The following is a 19,688-nucleotide window of genomic DNA, read 5'->3' as shown; positions in this document are numbered from 1 at the left end:
GAGCTTGGCTCCGGCCGGGAATCGAACCCTGGTCGGCAAGCTTGTATAGACAGTGACTAAGCCACTTGGCCACGAAGAAGGATAAAAGTCAATGACAATTCTTCTGTACTTATACCTGTAGAATTCAGGTATTTTGTACTTAGAATTGAAATCAACCCATCCTCACCATCGTAGCTAATTGGTAGTTTGTTACTTGGCATTCAATTAATGATAAATTTTGCACATTTTTACGTGTTTTTCATATTCAAATAAGCCATATATATTTTTGATACATTAATGTCTGGATTCTCTTAACGACCTCGGGATCAGAGCCCCAGGCGAAATCACACAAAGACAAGAGCTTGGCTCCGGCCGGGAATCGAACCCTGGTCGGCAAGCTTGTATAGACAGTGACTAAGCCACTTGGCCACGAAGAAGGATAAAAGTCAATGACAATTCTTCTGTACTTATACCTGTCGAATTCAGGTATTTTGTACTTAGAATTGAAATCAACCCATCCTCACCATCGTAGCTAATTGGTACTTTGTTACTTGGCATTCAATTAATGATAAATTTTGCACATTTTTACGTGTTTTTCATATTCAAATAAGCCATATATATTTTTGATACATTAATGTCTGGATTCTCTTAACGACCTCGGGATCAGAGCCCCAGGCGAAATCACACAAAGACAAGAGCTTGTCTCCGGCCGGGAATCGAACCCTGGTCGGCAAGCTTGTATAGACAGTGACTAAGCCACTTGGCCACGAAGAAGGATAAAAGTCAATGACAATTCTTCTGTACTTATACCTGTCGAATTCAGGTATTTTGTACTTAGAATTGAAATCAACCCATCCTCACCATCGTAGCTAATTGGTAGTTTGTTACTTGGCATTCAATTAATGATAAATTTTGCACATTTTTACGTGTTTTTCATATTCAAATAAGCCATATATATTTTTGATACATTAATGTCTGGATTCTCTTAACGACCTCGGGATCAGAGCCCCAGGCGAAATCACACAAAGACAAGAGCTTGGCTCCGGCCGGGAATCGAACCCTGGTCGGCAAGCTTGTATAGACAGTGACTAAGCCACTTGGCCACGAAGAAGGATAAAAGTCAATGACAATTCTTCTGTACTTATACCTGTCGAATTCAGGTATTTTGTACTTAGAATTGAAATCAACCCATCCTCACCATCGTAGCTAATTGGTACTTTGTTACTTGGCATTCAATTAATGATAAATTTTGCACATTTTTACGTGTTTTTCATATTCAAATAAGCCATATATATTTTTGATACATTAATGTCTGGATTCTCTTAACGACCTCGGGATCAGAGCCCCAGGCGAAATCACACAAAGACAAGAGCTTGGCTCCGGCCGGGAATCGAACCCTGGTCGGCAAGCTTGTATAGACAGTGACTAAGCCACTTGGCCACGAAGAAGGATAAAAGTCAATGACAATTCTTCTGTACTTATACCTGTCGAATTCAGGTATTTTGTACTTAGAATTGAAATCAACCCATCCTCACCATCGTAGCTAATTGGTACTTTGTTACTTGGCATTCAATTAATGATAAATTTTGCACATTTTTACGTGTTTTTCATATTCAAATAAGCCATATATATTTTTGATACATTAATGTCTGGATTCTCTTAACGACCTCGGGATCAGAGCCCCAGGCGAAATCACACAAAGACAAGAGCTTGGCTCCGGCCGGGAATCGAACCCTGGTCGGCAAGCTTGTATAGACAGTGACTAAGCCACTTGGCCACGAAGAAGGATAAAAGTCAATGACAATTCTTCTGTACTTATACCTGTCGAATTCAGGTATTTTGTACTTAGAATTGAAATCAACCCATCCTCACCATCGTAGCTAATTGGTAGTTTGTTACTTGGCATTCAATTAATGATAAATTTTGCACATTTTTACGTGTTTTTCATATTCAAATAAGCCATATAAATTTTTGATACATTAATGTCTGGATTCTCTTAACGACCTCGGGATCAGAGCCCCAGGCGAAATCACACAAAGACAAGAGCTTGGCTCCGGCCGGGAATCGAACCCTGGTCGGCAAGCTTGTATAGACAGTGACTAAGCCACTTGGCCACGAAGAAGGATAAAAGTCAATGACAATTCTTCTGTACTTATACCTGTCGAATTCAGGTATTTTGTACTTAGAATTGAAATCAACCCATCCTCACCATCGTAGCTAATTGGTAGTTTGTTACGAGGTCGTTAAGAGAATCCAGACATTAATGTATCAAAAATATATATGGCTTATTTGAATATGAAAAACACGTAAAAATGTGCAAAATTTATCATTAATTGAATGCCAAGTAACAAACTACCAATTAGCTACGATGGTGAGGATGGGTTGATTTCAATTCTAAGTACAAAATACCTGAATTCGACAGGTATAAGTACAGAAGAATTGTCACTGACTTTTATCCTTCTTCGTGGCCAAGTGGCTTAGTCACTGTCTATACAAGCTTGCCGACCAGGGTTCGATTCCCGGCCGGAGCCAAGCTCTTGTCTTTGTGTGATTTTGCCTGGGGCTCTGATCCCGAGGTCGTTAAGAGAATCCAGACATTAATGTATCAAAAATATATATGGCTTATTTGAATATGAAAAACACGTAAAAATGTGCAAAATTTATCATTAATTGAATGCCAAGTAACAAACTACCAATTAGCTACGATGGTGAGGATGGGTTGATTTCAATTCTAAGTACAAAATACCTGAATTCGACAGGTATAAGTACAGAAGAATTGTCATTGACTTTTATCCTTCTTCGTGGCCAAGTGGCTTAGTCACTGTCTATACAAGCTTGCCGACCAGGGTTCGATTCCCGGCCGGAGACAAGCTCTTGTCTTTGTGTGATTTCGCCTGGGGCTCTGATCCCGAGGTCGTTAAGAGAATCCAGACATTAATGTATCAAAAATATATATGGCTTATTTGAATATGAAAAACACGTAAAAATGTGCAAAATTTATCATTAATTGAATGCCAAGTAACAAACTACCAATTAGCTACGATGGTGAGGATGGGTTGATTTCAATTCTAAGTACAAAATACCTGAATTCGACAGGTATAAGTACAGAAGAATTGTCACTGACTTTTATCCTTCTTCGTGGCCAAGTGGCTTAGTCACTGTCTATACAAGCTTGCCGACCAGGGTTCGATTCCCGGCCGGAGCCAAGCTCTTGTCTTTGTGTGATTTCGCCTGGGGCTCTGATCCCGAGGTCGTTAAGAGAATCCAGACATTAATGTATCAAAAATATATATGGCTTATTTGAATATGAAAAACACGTAAAAATGTGCAAAATTTATCATTAATTGAATGCCAAGTAACAAACTACCAATTAGCTACGATGGTGAGGATGGGTTGATTTCAATTCTAAGTACAAAATACCTGAATTCGACAGGTATAAGTACAGAAGAATTGTCATTGACTTTTATCCTTCTTCGTGGCCAAGTGGCTTAGTCACTGTCTATACAAGCTTGCCGACCAGGGTTCGATTCCCGGCCGGAGCCAAGCTCTTGTCTTTGTGTGATTTCGCCTGGGCTCTGATCCCGAGGTCGTTAAGAGAATCCAGACATTAATGTATCAAAAATATATATGGCTTATTTGAATATGAAAAACACGTAAAAATGTGCAAAATTTATCATTAATTGAATGCCAAGTAACAAACTACCAATTAGCTACGATGGTGAGGATGGGTTGATTTCAATTCTAAGTACAAAATACCTGAATTCGACAGGTATAAGTACAGAAGAATTGTCATTGACTTTTATCCTTCTTCATGGCCAAGTGGCTTAGTCACTGTCTATACAAGCTTGCCGACCAGGGTTCGATTCCCGGCCGGAGCCAAGCTCTTGTCTTTGTGTGATTTCGCCTGGGGCTCTGATCCCGAGGTCGTTAAGAGAATCCAGACATTAATGTATCAAAAATATATATGGCTTATTTGAATATGAAAAACACGTAAAAATGTGCAAAATTTATCATTAATTGAATGCCAAGTAACAAACTACCAATTAGCTACGATGGTGAGGATGGGTTGATTTCAATTCTAAGTACAAAATACCTGAATTCGACAGGTATAAGTACAGAAGAATTGTCATTGACTTTTATCCTTCTTCGTGGCCAAGTGGCTTAGTCACTGTCCATACAAGCTTGCCGACCAGGGTTCGATTCCCGGCCGGAGCCAAGCTCTTGTCTTTGTGTGATTTCGCCTGGGGCTCTGATCCCGAGGTCGTTAAGAGAATCCAGACATTAATGTATCAAAAATATATATGGCTTATTTGAATATATATATATATATACATATACATATATATATATATATATATATATATATATATATATATATAAATATATATACAGTATATATATATATATATATATATATATATATATATATATATATGTATATATATATATATATATATATATATATATATATATATGTATGTATGTATGTATATATATATATATATATATATATATATATATATATATATATATATATATATATATATATATATATATTTTACCGTGCTGGGCGGTATATCTTAAAAATCAATGTTTGCCAACGGTTATACTCGTATAAGCAGATGAGCAACTTGGTGGAGTAATGAGAGCTTTGCGTGTGGAGGAAATGCAACCTAAATCTCGAAGTTACTGACAGCAGGGTGATGGATGAGGTTTAAGGCGATGGACAAACTTTCTCTTCGGCTTTTACTCCTGATGCTTGGGGGTTGATCTTCCTAGAATTAGTATGGACTGGCAGGGGTCACTTGACTTAGTTAGGTAGGCACTGTGCATCACAAGGAACTGGCTATCCTTTGATGCATCTAGCCAATGAATCCTCTAGGGATTTAGTCAGTCATGGAAAGAGAAGATGAAAGAATGGCCCCCAGTCCTGGGCATAACGGGGTGCTAAGACTCTCCCAGTTTATAAATGCTAAAGAAAAATGGAAAATAGGTAATTGGAATGTTAGAACCATGAATCAGATTGGGAAGTTACAGCAAGTGGAGAAAGAATTTATGAAATATACTTTGGATATCTTGGGCATAAATGAAATACGTTGTAAAGGTATTGGTGAGGAAACTTTAGACCAACACAAAATATATATCTACTCAGGAAGATCAGATGGAGTTGGAAGAGAAGAAGTAGGAATGATGACACCAAGAGCAAAAAAGGCATTAACCGAGTGGAGAGCTGTAAGTAGTAGATTGTTACTAGCTAAGTTCATATCAAAGCAGTGCGACATGAGTATTTGAGTTTGCTATGCACCATTAAATGATTTCCCAGAAGAAAGGAAAGATGAATACTATGAAGAACTGCAGAGTGTAATAGATGATATCCTCGAGAGAGATATGGAAATTGTGATTGGCAACTTCAATGCTAAAGTTACAAAGAATAATAAAAGCATAGAGAATGTAATGGATGTTGAGGGTCTTGGCAAAGTTGCAAATGAAAATGGCGCACATTTCATAAGTTTCTGTTCAGCAAATAATCTTGACATTAGAGGTACTCTTTTTCAACACAAGAACATCCTCAAGTATATAGGGACTTCACCCTGGCAATTACAAAAATCAAATAGATCACATTGCCATTAATAAAGAGAGGAGAACTATGAGAAATGTGAGAAGCTATAGAGGTACGGATATTGGTAGTGATCACCTGCTCCTCACTACTACACAAATTAAAACTGAAAGCACCCAACAGAAAGGTACATAAAATATATAGGTTTGATACAACTTAACTTTTAGAAGAGCACAGAGAAACATTTGCAATTGAATGTAGGAATCGATTTGCAGTCTTAGAGATGAAGAGCAGACAATTAATGAAGAATGGTGTGATGTTAAGAACATATATCAGTCAGTAGGTGGTGAAGTCTTGGGACATGCAGTTACAAGGAGAAAGCCATGGATATCAAATGATACTTGGGATACTATAAAAAGGAGACGAAAACAGAAATTAATTGTGGAAAGTTCTCGAGGAAGTAATGAAAATTAATAAATTATATATATATATATATATATATATATATATATATATATATATATATATATATATACATACATACATATGATAAATTTTGCACATTTAGACGTGTTTTTCATATTCAAATAAGCCATATATATTTTTGATACATTAATGTCTGGATTCTCTTAACGACCTCGGGATCAGAGCCCCAGGCGAAATCTCACAAAGACAAGAGCTTGTGACCGGCCGGGAATCGAACACTGGTCCGGCAAGCTTGTATAGACAGTGACTACCACTTGGCCACGAAGAAAGATAAAAGTCAATGACAATTCTTCTGTACTTATACCTGTCGAATTCAGGTGTTTTGTACTTAGAATTGAAATCAACCCATCTTAACCATCGTAGCTAATTGGTAGTTTGTTACTTGGCATTCAATTAATGATAAATTTTGCACATTTAGACGTGTTTTTCATATTCAAATAAGCCATATATATTTTTGATACATTAATGTCTGGATTCTCTTAACGACCTCGGGATCAGAGCCCCAGGCGAAATCTCACAAAGACAAGAGCTTGTGACCGGCCGGGAATCGAACACTGGTCCGGCAAGCTTGTATAGACAGTGACTACCACTTGGCCACGAAGAAAGATAAAAGTCAATGACAATTCTTCAGTACTTATACCTGTCGAATTCAGGTGTTTTGTACTTAGAATTGAAATCAACCCATCTTCACCATCGTAGCTAATTGGTAGTTTGTTACTTGGCAAAATTTATCATCAATTGAATGCCAAGTAATGGAAAAAAGTAAAAATTTATGGATAAAGATCTGAAAATTCTTTTAAAAATGCTAGTAATACCCACCTCGCCTGTCATAAAGTCATCCACATAAAAGGAAGAGTTTACCACGTGAATTACATGCCAATTCAGGTGCATCCCTCATTGCCAAAATGCAAACAAGATCCAACTACGATAATTCCTCGCTGATTAAATCTTTTAGTGATGACACAATTGATGCTTGTATGCAATGGTTTGTATTACTTATAAAGACAAAGAGTTCATACAGTAAAAAAACAACAATAAAAAGAACGAACCACAACCTTTAGTTAAATTGTGCCAACATGTCAGTGTTTACCAATAGAAATTGCTTACTTATTCATGTAGTTATTGGGAATTACTATCGTTTCCAGAGGCCGTGTAATAGTGTTTTTTTTTTTAAATAACTCCTAAAATAACAGATGGATTTTCATGATATCAAAGCAGGGAGCGCTTCATATAATGGCTCGGCGTCAATGACCTTAGATGTCAGGATGCCAGAAAACTTTCAATCAATCAATCAATCAATCATATAATGGCCTAATTTTGGGAAATACTGTGCATGGCCAATTACGTTTCATTAACTTTTTTACTTAAGAAAATGAGGCTGAAGCCAGTCTTAGCCACCCACGCATTCGCAAAAGTGATGACGTTCCTCAGTGACGTTGTTATAACGTTTCTTCCCCTGTACCTCCCATCCCCTGAATTGTTAAACGCCTGTTTAACTCCATAGATAATTGTCATATGACCTACCCCAAGCAATACAAAATTCTTTGTCAGTAAAAGTTCAGCATACCTGGTAATGTGATTCGTGACTTTAAACTTTACCTAAACACAAGACCAACGTTTTATATCTTACCCACTCACTTACATTGAAGATCAAGAATGAGACTTATGACAGGAGACGAAAGAAGCCATGCTAACCCTACACTTCGCACTTCAAGCGAGTGTTGGTAAAGCAATAGAAATATAGTTTTCTTTAGGTTAAGCCGTAGGACTCATTCTTCCATACAACACAGGTTACTCGATACATCAATTGCCAGGAAGAAAATGACAGAGAGCATTGTTTGATATAATTTATCATATCAATTTCACCAGAGAGAGTAGCTTGAATTCCTTAGAAGGTAGACTTCTAAAAGATGTTTCATATAAGGGCATTGACATTGGCCATTTGATAAATTTCGAAAATATATATATATATATATATATATATATATATATATATATATTATATATATATATATATATATATATATATATATATATATATGTGTGTGTGTGTGTTCATACATACATAAGGTTTATTATATTTCAACCTATAGTTTTATATATTTATTTACATTATAAGTACCAATACCTATTTTTGTTACTTAAAAGGTATGAGACAAATATCATTGCGACTTTGTCACTGGAATTATACCAGACTTCAATTAATGAACCAATCAACCTTACTTTGAGAAATCCATTGACATTGTCTACATGCCAAGCTGATATTCTCGTATCAAAGTATTCATTAGCTTTGCTTTTCCAAAATAATGTTATCACCAATTGCTGGAAACCATAGATTTATGAGGGATGAAAAAAAAAAAAAACAAGAAATGGACACTTATACATTTTACTCATCATCACTCTCAAGGAAAAAAATGTTTTTATTTTATTTTATTTCTTAGTCGCAAATCTAAAATGTGTAGGAGTCCGAGTAGAATCTCTCTCAGTGCTATTCCACACCCCTGTTTTAAACCTCTTCTATTATGTTTGATAATTTGTGTTAACCATCTAATTATTATCTACCACCATAAAACATTTTATTGCTCTTCCGGCTCATTTTATATGTGCAGTACACAGTCTTTCCTACCAGGGATTTACTCGGTAGCCTAATAACAATGGTAATGAAGGAAAGAAGGCAAGAAGGAAGGGGTGAGGGGAGTACTAGGATAGCCATAGGTGTAAACACCGAAGGAGGGTTGGGGGAACCTCTGCGTCACAGTTACGTGATTAAGTAACACTTCTTCGAAACGCTCTGAAGGAAGGGAAGAAGTTCCTCTTTTTTCTAAGAGTAAACGGGTTAATTAAGCACATCTGTCAATTCATTGTACCACCAAAAATTAGGCCAATGTTTGAAACATTCATTGCTGTAGTTTCATGGAAATTCATAAGCTGGTTTGTTAGATATTTGGGAAAAAAACTATTACATGGCCTCTGGAAACGATAGTAGTTTATCATTGTCAAAAGGTGACTGTGGAGCAATAGGGTTCATGTTGCCACAACAAACAAATTCCATAATAACTTACTTTGTGAATTCAGGCATCATATCCTTGCTAAAAACCCATGTAGCAACAGAGGCACATCTCACAATTTGTGTTCGTAAGAATTTATCTATCAACATAACCATCATTTGCTGATGATGATGCCACACTTCATGCATTTCTCGCAGCACAAGAATCTGAGCTTCTTCATGGGGTCCAACAAGAGCTTCAAAGACCTATATGATGATAAAAGAAATTGAAATTTAAAAAATAAAACTGCTGATAAAACAATTTACATATTTCAGAAAATTATATATCCAAGAATGTTCAACAATTTATATTTAATAATGAATACTTGATGAATAAACTATTTACCTTCAAAAACTTTGAAATGCCAGCAAAGGCATGAGAGAAGCTTTTGGCGCCCAAGTGGAGCAATGTTTGTACAAAAACTTGAATTTGCAATGGATTATATGGAGGATCAGTTTCGTCATTTTCTCGTAGTGGATTTGGCAATTCACTTAACGCCTGAATCACTTCTGTTGAGGTTCCTTTTGCTCTAATAATAGATTCAAGACGTTGAGCTGTATTGCTTCCAGGAATATCCGCTGCGGGACAATCATCTACATTTTAATTGGATTATACACTTATTCAACTTAAAAACTACCTTCCCCAACTCTTGAAATATGAAACGTACAGCATGAAAAACAGAATCTAAAGTTACTAACAATTTAAAGTATACGACAAATTACAATAAAAATACAAAAAGGTTCTTCATTCAAAATTCCAATTTCAACAAATCCTAAAAATAAACTACAGTACTGTATCATATTTATTGTTATACCTTATGTAATTAATTATTTTAGATGACCAAAATTAACTATACCTACAATGAACACGATCCTGAGAGGTCTCTATCCTCTGTTCCTAGAAATCAAAAAATGTCCTGGAGTGAAAACTCCCAAACAATTCCCACACAGGTCTGAATTTTCTGATAATGAAAATCCCATCAAGAATTCAATACTGAATAACTGATTTGAAAACTATTGATATCAATTATTTCAATATTAAACTTTCAAGTAAAATTCTATATTATTGCTATCAATATCAGTCCTATTGTATCTATGGCTACACAATATTTTATAGCTCCAAGTACTTAAGTAAAACAAATTCAATAGTCTCACTATACTCGCCGATCATTACTTTCCTCGACTGGTGAGTGTGGTAGGCTCACTTGACATAAAATAATGTCTACTGTATAGACCTTAGAATTAGGCTGTACAAAACTAATACTATGACAACTATCCTCATTTTTTCATCAATACCATAAAGCTCCTTAAGCCTATGCATACATCATGAAGTTAGGGGAACTTTTTTATATATATAATATACATACTGTATAATTTAGTTTGCATAAATATAGTGTATATCATATTCACCAAGCCCAAGTAGCTCAAAAGAAGAATAAAAAAAATTTCTTTCCCCCCCTTTTTTTATTCCTCCTCACATGCTTGTAGATAAAATGACCACTATCATCACTAATAAAATACAGTATCTTTAAGTACTTTAACAAAACTGAGATAAGTCTGGACTTGAATTACACCAGACACAAAGATTATAAACTTGAAATGAACTAATAGAATCATATCTAATCAATCTTAGCTACTTCAATTTAATGACTAACAACCAGATAACAAAGCAATAAGACAAGCGTCTAACAACAACAACAACAACATGCATTGCAATCTGGATAGCTACTTTAATTCCAAGTCCAAACACTTCCTTACCATTTTGACACCACATATTAGTTGGGAGGAATAAGAAATTTTATTATAAAAGCTACGAATTTTATATAATTTTTATTTTTCCTAGCTATACAAACTAATAATGTTTTCTACAACCGGCCAATAAACATTTATTTGATTGCGTCATGCTTCGTGCAGGGTAAATGCAGCGCATGTGCAAGGAGCAAGCAGGAAGTTGCTCACCTCGTCTCCTCACAACACTCATCTGGTCAAAGACTTGTGGGGCGGCTGAGGCAGCACCTTTGGTAAATGATTCAGGTTTGTACAGCTAGGAAAAATACAAATTATATAAAATTTGTAGTTTATTCCTATGATGATACAAACTTCCGAGTCATTTATTTGGAGTGTCTTTCCTTAGGAAGGAGGAAGTCTCCAAGAAGTGATGAGAAAAGCCATTCCTCTCTGGAAAATCTAATTACTATAAGTAACAGCAAGAGATCAACATAATCCTTGAGGTTGGTGTAGCCGGCTTGTAAAGAGGAGAGGCCAAACTTCCGATTCTAGAGATAAAAACCTTCTGTGATACAGTTACTAATAACACTAAGTGATTTAAGAGAACCGCCAGGGAACAGAATACCTGGCTCATAAAAGGCAAGGATGCTTGTTTAGTTTAGTTCCCAAAAGGTAATCTGGTATGAACATCAAGTAGTTTTACATAAACACGGGAGGGCCATTTTTAGTATATCAATAAACACTAGAGAAATTGAAACACACTAACTTGCATTGGGGTGAAAAACACCATGGCAGGCTTCAAGTCCAATGAAGATCATTATCCGCCTAAGCGACACCTGGTGCTGGAATTGGCACATATTCTGTGCGAATTTCTAGTTAGGTCATAATAGTGCTGTTTCCACAATGCCCCGAGAGAGAATGTCCAAAGACTTGAATGTGCCATTTTCAAGGTAAATGTCCAACGGTGGGTTTCCTTTCTATCCCCCAGTTTAAGGATTTGTATTAATGTGAAGTTTCCTGGAACACTGAGGTTGCTGCAAACCCACAAGTATCACATGCTCGTGGGGGCGGTCCCTAGAGACGCTTCATGATAGTTTCTCTCTTATCAAAAAGAGATGGTGCTCCTGAATACATTCTATCAGAGCGTTCAAAAGCTCACAAATAACATGGGTTTGGAGACTGGTATTATCAAGTGGTTTTGCAGAATTATACGCTCAAGGGGAGGTTCTTTGTGATGTTTCCCCTGGGGATGCATAGGTTCTTCTGAAATTCTTTACATTTTGAGAAAGGAAGTATCACTGACTACCTTCTCCCGGAGTGCCCAGAGCTCTTGAACACAGCTATTTATTCTATCAGAAACTTGCACTGCCTTACAGAACAGAATATCCACAGTAGTTGTTTGTATGATCAGGAACCTCTTTGAGAGAATATCATGAAATAGTTAACCTGAGGTCTTTTCTAGCCTGAATCTGGATTGTTCATTGAACTAGAGATGGGACCAGGTGGATGATGCTACTTTCTTTGCAGCAATTCCATCTGGGGTAGCTGAATCCCTTAATAGATGTCTAGCTAAAATTAGTGTAGCTTTCTGATATGCTATTGGGGGGTAGGTCCCTGGTGACTCTTCCCAAGACAGTGGAAGGCCATGGTACAGATGCTATGGCGCTACCCAGGACTAGAGAACAGTGGTTTAATTTTGGAGTGTCCTTCTCCTAGAAGACCTGCTTACCATAGCTAAAGAATCTCTTCTACTTTGACAAGAGGAAAGTAGCCACTGAACAATTATAGTGCAGCAGTTAACCCCTTGGGTGAAGAAGAATTGTTTGGTAATCTCAGTGTTGTCAGGTGTATGAGGACAGAGGAGAATGTAGAAAGAATAGGCCAGACTATTCGGTGTTTGTGTAGGGAAAGGCAAAATCAGCTGTACCCAGGAAGAGGGATCGGTTGTAGAACAGTCTGGCCAGTCAAAGGACCCCAAAACTCTCCAGCAGTAATATCTCAATGGGTGGCTGGTGCCCTGGCAACCCTACTACCACCTAAAATGTGAGAGATGGTGTGAGATTGGAGAAAGTGAGGATAATTTAAATCATGATAGATTTTAAATGGAAAATTAATATTATGCTAATCTAAATGTTATCATAATCAACACTACCATTACAACTATCGAAAGGTTAGAGAAAAAGAAAGATAAAGGTCGCTAAGAATGTAGCCGCAACTTGATGTTTGCATTCTTTCAGCTAGACTAGCATACAAATTTGGAATTTTTCCTCAAATAGGTTATTTATTATGAAATTATGCCAATAAAATGTAATGTAAATATGCTTTAGTTACATTTATCATCAGTTACTGTAACTAGGCTTATGCTAACCTAATAATATTTGAAAAGACAATGGACTTGATGGGTTCTGTGGCGCATGACTCTCAGACTTTGAACGGCTTCCCAGATACAGAAAATGTATTTTTGAGAACTAGTGACAGCATAAAAGGGGGAATCACACAAATCGAACACGCATATTTTGGGACCCTACTCTGCGTGTGTGTATATATACAGCTGGCTCTCCTTTTTTGCAAGGGTATGTTACAGAGATCACCGCGATAAGAGAAAAATCAAAAATTTTAAGTAATTTTTATTTTTCCTAACATACTTACCGAGAACTACTTTCTTAGGAGTTACTAGTAACCTCCTCTCTACCGACCAGAGTTTTGTGTAGATTACCCCCCACCCCGCTTTCTAAGGAGGCCTACCCCCGGCATTAAGGAATGTGCCCCGAGGGTAGGCTAATCGTAGGTCGATGCCCGGCCGGGTCAGCTTCATCAGTAAGTTCTATTGGATTAGCACAATGCTAGCAAGGGAAGAGAGGCACTCGGGGAAGGAAGGGAGGGCCATTACCCGAAAGTAGTTCTCGGTAAGTATGTTAGGAAAAATAAAAATTACTTAAAATTTTTGATTTGTTCCAACACGAATACTTACCTCGAACTACTTTCTTAGGAGACTTACACTTTAGGAGGCGGGAGTGCTATTCTGACCCCCTGACCCGGGACATGGAGGCCGAGAGGCCCAGGGATAACGGGACCTACTAGAAAACGGATGCGAGGGTAACTACACAAGAGTTCACGTTAGTGTCTAAGTACTCACCCTTTGAAAAGCTTCTTCTGAAGTTCCTTCCAGTAGCGTAGTCGTGAAGAATGTGTTATCCAATGGTATCAGTCGGTACTCCCCGAAGAGGCAAGGAAGCAACTGGGTAGGAGGAAGGAAACCGCACTTGTGCCTACCGGTTGCTAGCCTTGATCGCGCCTGGGGCTTTTACCGTTACACCGCTTGGAGGGCGGAGATGACTGTTCCAATGGAGAACCCGTCTAAGGACTTCCTCGAGTAGTCCTTGAGGTAATGGGCAGTAAAGGTTGACTGGTTCGACCAAGTACCTGCTCGCAGGATCTGACCCACTGCCATGTTTTTCTCAAAGGCTAAGGAGGTGCTCAGGCCCCTAATGTCATGAGGTCGGGGGGTGCCTGGCACTGCTATGCCATCTTCCTTGTAGGCTCTGGCAATAACTTGTCTCAACCAGAAGGAAATGGTGTTCTTGGAAACTTGTTTCTTATTAATACCTGTGGATACGAAGAGGCTCTTGATGCCTGGGCGGAGATGAGCTGTTCTTTCCAGGTATTTTCTAATTGTTCGTACAGGGCATAATTTTAAATCTTCTGCATTACCCGTCTTAGGGATGGCCGGAATTGAGAAACCTTCGAACTTCGGATCCCAGACTGCTGGGTTCTGAGTCTTAGCCACAAAAGAAGGCACGAACTTGAAGGATACTTCTTTCCACCCCTTCGAATGAGAAACGTCGTATGACAGACCATGGATCTCTCCCACTCTCTTAGCGGACGCCAAGGCCAGCAAGAAGACGGCCTTGAGGGTGAGATCTCTGTCCACGATATCCTTCAAAGGTTCAAAGGGGGGACGACACAGCATCTTCAGGACCTTGGCTAAGTCCCACTGGGGCACCCTACTCGCCTGTGGGGGGCAGGACTGCTCGAAACTCTTGACAAGCATCGCTATGTGTCTCGAGGCCCCCAGGTCGATGCCCTTCAGGAGGAAGACTTGGCCTAAGGCGGCCCGAACTCCTTTTATGGCTGGGATTGACATTCCCACCTTGTCTCTAAGAAATACCAGAAAATCTGCTATGTCTGGGACAGAGGCCTTAAGAGGTTTAATGTGCTTCTCAGAGCACCACTTCGTGAAGGAGGCCCACTTAGCCTGGTAGACCGCGGCTGACGACTTTCTCAGGTATAGAGACATTCTCTTAGGCGTGGAAGAAGAATATCCTTCTTTCTTCAGGAGCCGCTCGATAGTCTCCAGGCGTGAAGACGTAGGGAGAGTGGGTTGTCGTGGTGTGGAGGATTAATTTTATTTTAATTTATTTTTTGTTTGCCAAATCAAGAGTGAGAGAGAGAGAGAGAGAGAGAGAGAGAGAGAGAGAGAGAGTGTGTGAGTGTGTTTATTTAAGTTTTGTGAGAGAGAGAGAGAGAGAGTGTTTACAGTATTGGCTTTAGTTTTGTCACAGAGAGAGAGAGAGAGAGAGAGAGAGAGAGAGAGAGAGAGAGAGAGAGAGAGAGAGAGAGAGAGAGAGAGTTTTAGTATTGTTAAATAGAGACATTTTATTTGCTTTAGCTTTGTCATTAGAGAGAGAGAGAGAGAGAGAGAGAGAGAGAGAGAGAGAGAGAGAGAGAGAGAGAGAGAGAGAGAGAGAGAGAGAGAGAGTGAGTGTTTATTTAATTAAGTTTTGTCAAACCGCAAGAGAAAGTGTTTATTTGCTTAGTTTTGTGTGTGTGTGAGAGAGAGAGAGAGAGAGAGAGAGAGAGAGAGAGAGAGAGAGAGAGAGAGAGAGAGAGAGAGAGAGAGAGAGAGAGAGAGAGAAAGTGTTTATTTGCTTTAGTTTTGTCAGAGAGAAAGAGAGAGAATTTCATTTGCTTAGTTTTGTTAGATCGCGCGAGAGAGTATGTGTGTATGTGCGTTTGTGTGTGCGTGTTTTGTGTGTCTGCGGTGCGCGCCGAAGCACAAGGATAATTAGCGAATGATTGTTTGAAGTTGGAAAGATTGTTGGTATATTTGAGGTTGTTTGTTTACATTTTTTTAGCTAGGATAGGCGGTGATGAATGTCTTGGGCGAAAGCATTGGATCTCGAACGATAGAAGGAGTCGGTTCTGCATTTTTTTGTTCTTCGGAAGCCGGCTAATTAGTGTTTTTATGTTCTGAGCCGCGATTCCTCCTTTGGGGAGAAGATTTATTTGAATTTGACTATTGATGACCTGGCTTACTTAAGGAACTTGTGTTTAGAATGCTCTAGTGGATTGATCAACTGTTGACGACCTGGCCTGTTTATTACAATTACGATTTCGATTGCTTATTGATGAGGATGATGATGACGATATAGACTGCCAAATTAAGTGAGGCAGTTATAGCAGCTTGTGCCAGTGTTACGTCTGCCAGGGAGTTGTGGCTTTGGCCGAAAAGGATTGTCGGCCCTAGTGTGGATAAAGAGTTCCACACAAACAAATATTGATTTATTTCTGGGTTGTGGTATACGATTGGGTTTAATATTAAGTGATTTATTTTAGTGTGTGGGTAAGTGTTTTTCGGTACTGTGTGTGGGTAAGTGTTTTTCGGTACTGTGTGTGGGTTAGTGTTTTTTCGGTACTGTATGTGGACTGACGGTGTTGGGTTTATGTAAAGGATATTTTTTTCGATTATTGGTGAGTCCTGTGTACCCACACACACAGCTATAATATATAAATATAAAAGTGCTATTTCTGTCTGTTTTTGTGTTAAGTTTGTTTAATGATGTGTGATTTTTTTGCTTTTGGTTGCGGTGAATATAATTTTAAGGCTATGTTTTGTTTTCATTTTCCTTCTGTCCAAGAGTCTAGTTTAAAGTAAAGTAAGGGGAAAGTTTGTGTTGTGGGATATTTTGGAAGTAAGAGTGATCAAGGGTGTGGGGGTTGTGTTTTGTTTACATCCCGCTACAGTGGAGCCTGAGAAAATGAGGCTGATGTAGAAGGTCTGACCTGTCGGGCAGAGGCCACAGCGGTTGACTCGATAGGTCTTTTAGGTCCGCGAACCACTCTCTCTCCGGCCACCAGGGCGCTACCAAAGTCATTTTTAGGTTTCGGGCTGTCCTTACTCTGTTGAGCACTTGCCTTATCAACGTGAAAGGGGGAAAAGCGTACACATCTAGATTGTCCCACTTGTGCTGAAAGGCATCTTCTAAGGCTGCTTTCGGGTCTGGCACAGGAGAGCAATAGACGGGGAGTTGGGCGTTGAGTTTTGTTGCAAAGAGGTCCATCACCGGGGAACCCCAACATTGGATGATGAGCTTGGCTACTTCCGGAAGAAGGGACCATTCTGTCCCTACTATCTGGCCCATTCTGCTGAGGCCGTCGGCCAGAACGTTTTTCTTCCCGGGAATGAACCTTGCTAACAACACCACTTGGTTCTCTTCTGCCCAATCTAGAATTTCAATGGTGAGATCGCACAACTCCTTCGATTTCAAGCCTCCTTGTTTCTTTATGTATGCCACTACCGTGGCGTTGTCGCACATCAACGCCACGGTGTTTCCCTTTAGTAGACTCGCGAAGTGTAGGCAAGCCTTCTGGACTGCCTTCAACTCCAGGACATTGATGTGGAGTTCTTTCTCCCCGTCCAACCAGGTCCCTCGTGCTGTTTCGTCGAGGAGATGGGCTCCCCATCCTTGGTTGGAGGCGTCTGTGAACAGTAGTAACTCGGGTGGATCGGTCCCGAAGGGCATCCCCTTGAGTGAGTTCGACCGGCAATGCCACCATTCCAGGGAGGGTCTCGTGTTTGGTAGGACTGGGATTAGAACTTGTTGCGAGTCCAGTTGGCACCAGAGGTTCTTCAGGTTCCATTGTATGGATCTGAGCCTTACCCTCCCTTGGGGAACTAGTTTCTCCAATGAGACCAGGTGACCTATCATCTTCTGCCAGTCTTTCACTCTCCTGGGGCGCTCTGACAGGAACGGCTGAATGATGTGCATGAGGTTTCTTATCCAGTCCTCCGAAGGGAAGGCTTTTCCCAGAATGGTGTCTAATATCATTCCCAAGTAGTTCATTCTGGTGGATGGGGATAGATTTGACTTCGGGTTGATTACGATGCCCAGATCCTTGCAAAACTAGAGGAGTTTCCTCCCTTGTTCCTCCAAGAGGACCTTTGAGGCGGAAAGAAGCAACCAGTCGTCCAGGTATCTGATGAGGCGAATGCCTCGTTCGTGAGCCCACACTGAGACAGTCGTGAAGACTCTCGTGAACACCTTGGGCGCTGTTGACAGACCGAAGCAAAGGGTCCTGAATTGCAGGATCTGGGGACCCCATTTCACCCGGAGGAACTTTCGACTCGAGGGGTGGACCGGAATTTGGAAGTATGCGTCCTTGAGGTCTATGGTCATCATGTAATCTTTCTCCCTCAAGGACAGCAGGACTGACTTCGGAGTGTCCATTTTGAAGTCCGTCTTCTTGATGAACTTGTTGAGAGCCGACAGATCTATAACCAGTCTCCACCCCCCGGGTCGCTTTTTCTACCAGGAATAGGCGACTGTAGAAACCTGGCCCTGGGAGAAGAACTTCTTCCATGGCGCCCTTCTCTAACATGGAGGATACCTCCTCTTGAAGGGCGGTCCTCTTTAACGGGTCTTTGGGAGCTAGCCATTCCGCCCGGCTGGCCGGGATAAGAGGGGGTGGTTCTGTTAAGAACGGAAGTCTGTAACCCTCCTTTAGTACGGACACTGTCCAAGGCTCTGCTCCCTGAGCCTTCCATGCTCGCCAATGAAGTCTGAGGCATCCCCCAACCCGAGGCTTGGGCGGGGATAGGGGGCCTCCCACTCTATCTTCTTCTGGAGGAGCGGCCTGATCTGCCTCTCCTAGAGGCAGAGTAACCCGACCTGAAGGAGCGTGAGGGCGCTGGAGCTCCCCTGCGGGGGGGGCTGAGGCGTTGCGGACCAGGAGGAAGAGGGAGCCTCTCTCCTCGTAGTGCTGGGAGAGGCTTGGGACGTCGCGGCACTATCCGAGACGGACCTCTTGTAGGGCGGTCTCCTAGAACGCGTAGGTCTGGGGATGTTAGACTCCTTCTTCTTCGAGACCTTCTCCATGATGGCCTCTAGTTCCTTCAGGGGAAACAAGGACTCTCCCCACAAGAGTAAGCTCCGTATGGCCCGCGCTTCCCTGTCTGGTACCTTTCGGGACACCTTCGTCAGTACGATGTCTCTCTTACGGAGTACCCAGTTAGCCGTCAGAGCGAGCGACTGATAAGTTAAAAACTTAAGGGTTTTACCCCCGGAGGTAATAAGGTCTCTCAGGAGGCCTTGCTGGTCAGGGTCCGTGGGGTCGAACGAGGCTTGTACCCCTACCAAAGTGGAAGCCCACCAGTCCAGCCAAGAGGAGACGTTCACCAAATCTCTCGACATTTCCTCCATCATGGAGGCTTCTGCTGGCGAGAAACAGACCGGGGCCGAAGAGGCCCTATCGTCTGAGACGCCCTGATTCAGGATGTCGATAGACGACTCCACCTTACAGGGTCCTGGGCGACGTCCCGCTGGCACATAAACCTTGCCTTGGGTTCTGAGGCCCTGGAGCAATTTCGAGGAACTCTGGGTTTTGGGGGCTTCGGCATTACTAGCCACCACCTTGTCCACATACTCCTGCCCTAGGACCAGATCTCGGGCTAGAGGAAGAGCTAGAGACGTCTTAGGTTGGGTAGGAGTCTGCATGATTCTCAATAGGCTTGACCTCCAGTAATCCTCGTCTGTAGCCGTAGGTTCCTCGATTTTGTGGTGCCTTCTGATAAGGCCAACCACCCTCCTATAGGCGGAGTCCTCCGTTGGTGAA

General features: G+C 40.6%; 1 protein-coding gene across 2 annotated transcripts in view; it reads right to left on the bottom strand.

Annotated features, from left to right (window-relative positions):
- LOC137619720 (nuclear cap-binding protein subunit 1-like) overlaps positions 1-19,688 on the bottom strand; it is a 180,622-nt gene that overhangs the window by 28,363 nt on the left and 132,571 nt on the right. The window contains exons 12-13 of one of the 2 annotated variants that reach the window (XM_068350011.1): positions 9,415-9,662; positions 9,085-9,275 (exon numbers count right to left, since the gene is read on the bottom strand). In XM_068350011.1, coding sequence (XP_068206112.1) covers positions 9,085-9,275; positions 9,415-9,662 — 439 coding nt within the window. The remainder of the gene's footprint in view (positions 1-9,084; positions 9,276-9,414; positions 9,663-19,688) is intronic. The other variant, XM_068350012.1, reaches the window with a different exon arrangement.

Source organism: Palaemon carinicauda, chromosome 26, assembly GCF_036898095.1.
Source record: "Palaemon carinicauda isolate YSFRI2023 chromosome 26, ASM3689809v2, whole genome shotgun sequence".
Taxonomy (NCBI): domain Eukaryota; kingdom Metazoa; phylum Arthropoda; class Malacostraca; order Decapoda; family Palaemonidae; genus Palaemon; species Palaemon carinicauda.
Note: the sequence above shows the minus strand (reverse complement) of the source record. Positions and strands in the feature narration are given on the sequence as shown.